The sequence below is a fragment of the Lactuca virosa genome, chromosome 3 (genome assembly GCF_052849685.1).
Source record: "Lactuca virosa cultivar CGN04683 chromosome 3, Lactuca_virosa_CGN04683_v6, whole genome shotgun sequence".
Taxonomy (NCBI): Eukaryota; Viridiplantae; Streptophyta; class Magnoliopsida; order Asterales; family Asteraceae; genus Lactuca; species Lactuca virosa.
In genome coordinates this window covers 101,496,108-101,503,547 of record NC_136428.1, presented here as the reverse complement: position 1 = coordinate 101,503,547, position 7,440 = coordinate 101,496,108, and the positions used below count along the sequence as shown (strand labels likewise).

Sequence of the window (7,440 nt, the reverse complement as noted above, 5' to 3'; positions counted from 1 at the left end):
GAAAGGATACTTTTGTTGAACTCCACCAAATATGTTTATCTTCCAAATACAATTTTGCTTAATTCCAGTAGTGGACTAATACAATTTTGTTGATTTCAGTAGTGAACCAAATATGCTTAACTCTAGTGACAAAATATGTTTATCTTCCAAATATAATTTTGCTGCGGTTCATATAAGAATTATACTCACAAAGAAATGGAAAGACAACTCAACCTCACCTCATGAAGTAATTAGTAATGTGATATATCCACCACTCTAAAAACATTGGAGAAATCCACCGGAAACATTGCAAGGGACACTCATCATGACGCTCCCTAATTGCTTTATTTAACCGAAACCAACATTTTATTTTAATATCATAGTTTATGTAAATATGTCTTTACCTTATAAAAGAATGGTTTTATATGAAACCCTTAAATTAGAATATCTGAAGTCTCGTTGCACCGAATAAAAGAATACGACTTAAGAAATGAAAGAAAGAAAATGAGACATTGTTATTTGTTGCATACTTCATTTGATTTGAGTGCTTGGTTTTCTATACTTTGTCTTCCGCTTTTCAAAAAGGGAAAACAAAGATAGATGCATACTCGCTTACATCTCTCCCACCGAAGCGAAAGTGGAAGAATTTAGGGAGAGAAATCAAGATTTTTGGTCATCATCATCACGTTTGCATTAGCATCCATAGGCTACAGATCTCAAATTCCTCTTCAGATCCTCGTAATTGACCTTTCCCCAGATCTCGATTCGATCAAACATACATATAATTGCAGACACCGGTCTACGACCCGGTTATATAGTTCGTTTTTGCATTAAACATCTCTGGATCTGATCGAGCTCTCTCGCGGTTTCAAAACCGACCCAATCATGAATCCCTTTTCGTCTGGGACTCGTCTAAGGTGAGTTGCTTGTTTACAACTGATCTTATGTTTTAAAGCTTTTCCTTGTGATCAATTTTGAACTAGTTGTTCTTCATTTCGACCTAATTTGTATTAAGGTGATCTCAAATTGTCTATATTGAGAGTTAGTTCGCGTTCGTAATAGTTGGGGCATTGGATTTGTGTACATTTAATGGAATTCATCCATGTATTTCCCGATTGGACGGGTCACTCAAATGAGTAAGACACTATCACCAACTGCAATACTTATAAGATCCTAATCTGGGTATGAAGATAATCCATGGACTCTATCATGAACCATCCCTCGCAATCCATATGTCTCTACTTAAGATTTTCCATCTTTTTGGTTTATCTCTCACCTGCAAAAGATTTGACTACATTTCATACCACATGCGTAATATGCTGTTATTTAGTTGGGTCTGAAACTGTGAATGAAATATTATTGATCTACTGCAGGGACATGATTAGGGCAATACGAGCCTGCAAAACTGCTGCAGAAGAGCGTGCTGTTGTTAGAAAAGAATGTGCTTCTATTCGTGCATCAGTTAGTGATAATGATAATGATTACAGACACCGTAACTTGGCAAAGCTCATGTTCATTCACATGTTAGGATACCCCACACATTTTGGGCAAATGGAATGCTTGAAACTTATAGCAGCTCCTGGATTCCCTGAAAAGAGAATAGGATATCTGGGACTTATGTTGCTTCTTGATGAAAGACAAGAAGTTTTGATGCTTGTCACCAATTCACTAAAGCAGTATGCTCCTGTCTTTCTTCACTCTTATCTTTCATATATCTTGTGTTTAAGCAACATGGTTGACTCTGAGAATCTTTTTTTTTTCATCATCTGCAGAGATCTTAACCACACCAATCAGTACATTGTGGGACTAGCTCTTTGTGCTTTGGGTAATATATGTTCTGCAGAAATGGCTCGTGATCTTGCACCTGAAGTTGAAAGATTGCTGCAATTTCGAGATCCAAATATTCGTAAGAAAGTAAGCTGATGTTAACATTCATTTCATTTCATGATCTCTTGAAGATGTTTCATCTAATTCTCACATTTCACACTTCATAGAATCATACTCACATAAGTTCTTACAATTTACAGGCAGCATTGTGCTCGATAAGGATTGTAAAGAAGGTCCCCGACCTTGCAGAAAATTTTGTCAACCCTGTTGTTTCCTTACTTAAAGAAAAGCATCATGGGGTTCTTTTAACAGCAATCCAGCTCTGTACAGATCTCTGTAACCTTAATGAAGAGGCTCTTGAATTTTTCAGGAAGGTAAATATACTTGATCTTGTCAAAGATCCTCTATTATTTGTTGGGATTGTCTTCTTCTTGTTCTCTTTCTTTATCTTTCTAATGTGAATTTGTGCTAAGAATGGTTTGACATATGATTCTATAAGGGCAAATTAGTAATTTTAGTGATGAGATATATTTTCTTTTTTCTTCCTTTGGTATAGAAATGCACAGAGGTGTTGGTGAAAGTTTTGAAGGATGTTGTGAACAGCCCATATGCTCCTGAATATGACGTTTCAGGTATTGCAGACCCTTTTCTTCATATAAGACTGCTTCGCCTTTTGCGTGTTTTGGGCCATGGAGATGCTGATGCTAGTGATTCCATGAATGACATTCTTGCCCAGGTTAGCTTTTATTTTAATAAAGCTTATTGTGATATATAATTCAAAGTTATAACAGTTTATGAATTCCTTGTGTAGGTGGCAACAAAAACTGAGTCAAACAAGAATGCAGGGAATGCAATACTTTATGAATGTGTAGAAACCATTATGAGCATTGAAGATAGTAGTGGTTTACGTGTTCTTGCAATCAATATATTGGGAAGATTCTTGTCTAATCGTGACAACAACATCAGGTGAGTTATATCTTATGAGTATTCCTTTTTTTATGGTCTATAATATTGGGATTTGTTATATGACAGATATGTTGCATTGAACATGCTGATGAAAGCAATTTCAGTAGATGATCAAGCAGTTCAGAGACATCGTGCAACAATCTTGGAATGTGTAAAGGTAAAACTTTTCTCTTAACAAAAAGAAATATCAATCAAGTTATATAGTTTGTTGTGGTTTCTGAATGCTTCTTTATGATTCAGGATTCAGATGCTTCAATTCGTAAAAGAGCTCTTGAACTTGTATACCTTCTAGTGAATGAAACGAATGTAAAGCCTTTGACCAAGGAGTTAATTGATTATCTACATGTAAGTGACCAGGACTTCAAGGGAGATCTTACTGAAAAAATTTGCTCCATTGTAGAAAAGTAAGTTGAAGGTTTCATTTTTATCTTTTAATTTGGTGAATGTAATATTGTTATAGCATATTTTGATGATTTCAATTTATCATACACACAATAACATTTCTTCATTGGTGTTGTAGGCTTTCCCCTGACAAGATTTGGTACATTGATCAGATGCTCATGGTTCTTTCTGAGGTATGTATTATGGTAGTAGGTTCTTGTAAATGATGAATTTCATTTTCCATGCATTGCTAGTGACCTCTAAATTGTTATAAAAACCTTGGTGGAAGTTATTAGTATGCTACTAAAGACTTATAAAGGACTCCTAATTCTTGTTTAGGGTTAGTTACTTATTTATACAATAATGTTTCACATTTTTCCCAATTTATGATGTTTGTTTTTATACAAAATATGCAATGGTGTTTCAAAATAGGACCAATTCATGCAACCTGTTATGACTTATGTGTATGATGTGGCATAAGTTTTTAAATTTTTTGACACATTAGTTGCTTAGTTGTATTTTAACAGACAAAAGTAAATGATTTATGGCATGTCAATTCCTCAACTCCACTCCATTTTGCAAGACCATCACCATTGGTTCTGTATATTGATGGTTCTACCATGTTATTGGATATTTGCAGAATCAGTTGTTTTAGGGAAAATATCCTGCTATTTTTTTTCTTTATTATTTTTTTATATTTGGTGACATGAATTTTTTACGGGTTAATATCATAAAAGACCTTATATATTGGGTTTTTTTTCTGGATTAAACCTCAACTTTTTTTTTTCCTGAAAAAGACCTTGCGTTTTCACTTTTTTCCAAAAATACCCCTCAACTTTTTATTTTTTTCCGAAAAAACCCTCAACTTTTTATTTTCTTTATTTAAAAAACCCTCACATTTGACAAGTTTTTTCGGAAAAAAAAACTGCTAAAAGGGCCAAATCGAAAAACATGGAAAAATGCAAGGTCTTTTTCAGGAAAAAATAAAGTTGAGGTTTAATCTGGAAAAAAAACATAGTATATAAGGTCTTTTATAATATTAACCTTTTTTTACAAGTGGAATGTCCATGTAAGTAGTTAAAATATAAAAAATAAAAATGGTAACCGGTTAACCAGTTTTTCATTAATTTGTTGCCTGAATTGGTCCAATTTTGAAACGTTGTTGCATATTTTATATAATAATGAACATTGTTGCATAAATTGATTTTTTTTTTTTGTGTGTGAATCTGTTGCATAAATAAACAGTTTCACCTGGTATTTTTGTTCATTATATTTCATAATCCATGTAGGGTGGTTGTCTTAACTTAAAGCCATGTTCATTATAATTCACATGGTATTTTTGTTCACTTCATAGTTTCAATCAGTTGTGCTTCATGATGTTCATTTGACTTAAAGCTTTTAGTCAAAACTGTACTATAGTTTTTAGGTTAGTTTGGTCAGTGATTCCTGCACATTGAATAGTTTTCATTCCACCTATTTGGATTGGACCCCTACTTAAATCTGTGGTGCATGTTTTGGATTAGAAGTAGTTTTTTCAGAATTGACAATTTGACATGGACTACTACTACTAATCTGATGTTGTATTGTTAGTAGGCTGGAAACCATGTAAAAGATGAAGTATGGCATGCTCTTATTGTTGTAATAACCAATGCTTCTAATCTCCATGGATATACAGTACGCTCTCTCTACAAGGCAGTCCAAACATCACTTGACCAGGTACCTTCACTTTACTACTTTACTACTTTATATCTACAACTTAAACATATACTTATTATATGCTTTGAAAATCAGGAAACACTTGTTCGGGTGGCTGTATGGTGCATAGGGGAATATGGTGACATGCTGGTAAACGGTATTGGAATGCTTGACCTTGAGGAACCTATAACTGTGAGTTTTCTTAAATCTTTATCTCTCTTTGTTATATATAACATATTATGCATATATATATATATATATATATATATATATATATATATATATATATATATATATGTATATATATATATTTCTTAAATGTTTGTTTATCAACAGATAACTGAAAATGATGCTGTTGATGTTGTTGAACTTGCAATCAAACACCATGCATCGGATCTTACTACCAGAGCTATGTGTTTGATTGCTTTGTTGAAACTGTCATCCCGTTTCCGTGTTTGCTCACAGTAAGTTTTGCTTGTTTCATTGTTATTCGTTAAAAGCACTCAAGTTTAGTTTATATGAAATTTCTGATAACATATGTCATGGGTGCTCAATTTTAGGAGAATAAAGGATATGGTTGTTCAATCTAAAGGAAGCCTTCTGCTTGAACTGCAACAAAGATCCACAGAATTTGATTCTATAATTGAAAAGCATCAGAATATAAGGTATGGAACTATTGATAATTTAATATAAAAAATTGAAGTGAAGTAATTAGTAATTAGTAATGGTATGTCATATGTGAAGGTCTGCACTGGTTGAAAGGATGCCAGTTCTTGATGAAGCAAGTTTTAGTGGAAGGAGAAATGGTTCTACTTCTATTCCTTCAACTTCAATGGGAAGTAGTGTTCCTAATGGAGTTATTAAAACAACTGCTGCTCCTTTAGTAGACCTGCTTGATTTAGGAGGAGGAGAAGAACCTCTTCCACCAAATACAAATAGCATGATGACAGGTGGCAACTTTCTTCAAGATCTTCTGGATGTTGGCAATGGCATGTCCCCTTCTTCATCACAACCAGGTTAGCTTTAGATTCAAATCATATCAATTTGTCACTCTCTTGTTGAAAATTGAAATCGTCTTCTTGTGTGTGTGTGTGTATATATATATATATATATATATATATATATATATATATATATATATGTCATAAGTAACATATGGCCTTTTTACTTTTGTTTGTTTCAAATTCAGTTACAAATGCAAACCAGGCTCAAAAAAGTGGCACAGATGTTCTGCTGGATCTACTGTCAATCGGATCACCTCCTCATCAAAATGGTTCATCTACACCACATGATGATATATTATCGATAAATCAAGATAACAATAATAAAACTTCAGTTACTCCATTAGGCAGCCTTTCATCACCTTCACCTATGATGGATTTATTAGACGGATTTGGTCCTACCCCTCCACCACCTAGTACGTTTATTTATTTATTTATTATTTTATATTAAACTTTGGTAAAAAAAGTTATTTTTTAAATTCTAACCATTGTTTTTTAATGTAACAGAAAACGATGCTCCTGCTTATCCAACATTAGTTGCTTTTGAGAGCAGCTCTTTAAGGTTAATGTTCAACTTTACTAAACAACCTGGGAATCCACAAACAACCGAGATTGAAGCAAACTTCACAAACAAGTCTTCCAATGTCTATTCAGACTTTGTTTTCCAAGCAGCAGTACCAAAGGTAACATTTACATTTACTTACTACGTTAATAATCATAATCTTTCATGTTTATTCAGCTCTTAATTCAGTTGTTGTCTGAATACATACTGTGTGATATGAATATGAATTATGATATGCTATTCAATCGACAGTTTCTTCAGTTGCATTTGGAACCTGCTAGCAGTAACTCTCTTCCTGGAAGTGGTAATGGCTCAATAACACAAAAGTTACGAGTTACCAACACTCAACATGGCAAGGTAACTATAAATAAATCATCATGGAATGAAATGCTTGTGTGTTCAAAAAAAATAAAATAATTGTTTACATGATGAATGTTGTTTATTATGGCAGAAAGCAATCATTATGCGCATAAGAATAAGTTACAAGTTGAACAACAAAGACATGTTGGAAGAAGGACAAATCAGCAACATCCCTCGTGAGATATGATAACATTTTTCACTCTCTTCTATCACCATCTCTAGTGTTTATCACAAGTTTTGGTTTGATGATAATATATATATCATATTTTTTGCAAACGGGATTCTTACTTAAGGATTCAGAGCTTGTTGGATTTGTACATTAAGAAGGGAATTGTGGGTAATGAATTTTTCAGTTTTGTCATGATAGGAGGAGCTCTGAGGTTTCACATGTTTTTTTTGAATTGTTATTTGTTGAAAAAAAAAAAAAATTCTAGTTGTGTAAAATAGATGGTATTGTTTTTTTTTTTTTAGCCATGGGAGTTTTGAAGTATTTGTGGAATTGGATAATGGAATTGAAATTATCCGGGATGCAGTGTGTATGTAATGTTTGTTTTGAGCATGAATGTAAAAGGGTCTGGTAATTTTATGTTTAGCAGTATGTAATTTGAAACTTGTAAAATGCAAAATACTTCTACCAATAATATGAACATATTTACATTTTTTTAACAT

At 33.1% G+C, this 7,440-nt stretch overlaps 1 protein-coding gene across 1 annotated transcript; it reads left to right on the top strand.

Annotated features, from left to right (window-relative positions):
* The first annotated feature begins 471 nt into the window (after positions 1-471).
* Positions 472-7,363, top strand: LOC145166299 (AP-1 complex subunit gamma-2-like). Its single transcript, XM_079085238.1, has 18 exons — positions 472-896; positions 1,353-1,655; positions 1,752-1,893; positions 2,007-2,180; positions 2,363-2,542; positions 2,618-2,772; positions 2,839-2,929; positions 3,013-3,176; positions 3,293-3,347; positions 4,747-4,869; positions 4,945-5,040; positions 5,185-5,312; positions 5,409-5,513; positions 5,593-5,864; positions 6,038-6,265; positions 6,357-6,532; positions 6,664-6,768; positions 6,863-7,363. Exons 1-18 carry the CDS (start codon positions 865-867, stop codon positions 6,956-6,958), a joined length of 2,625 nt encoding a protein of 874 aa, XP_078941364.1. The 5' UTR covers positions 472-864; the 3' UTR covers positions 6,959-7,363.
* The last annotated feature ends 77 nt before the right edge of the window (positions 7,364-7,440 follow it).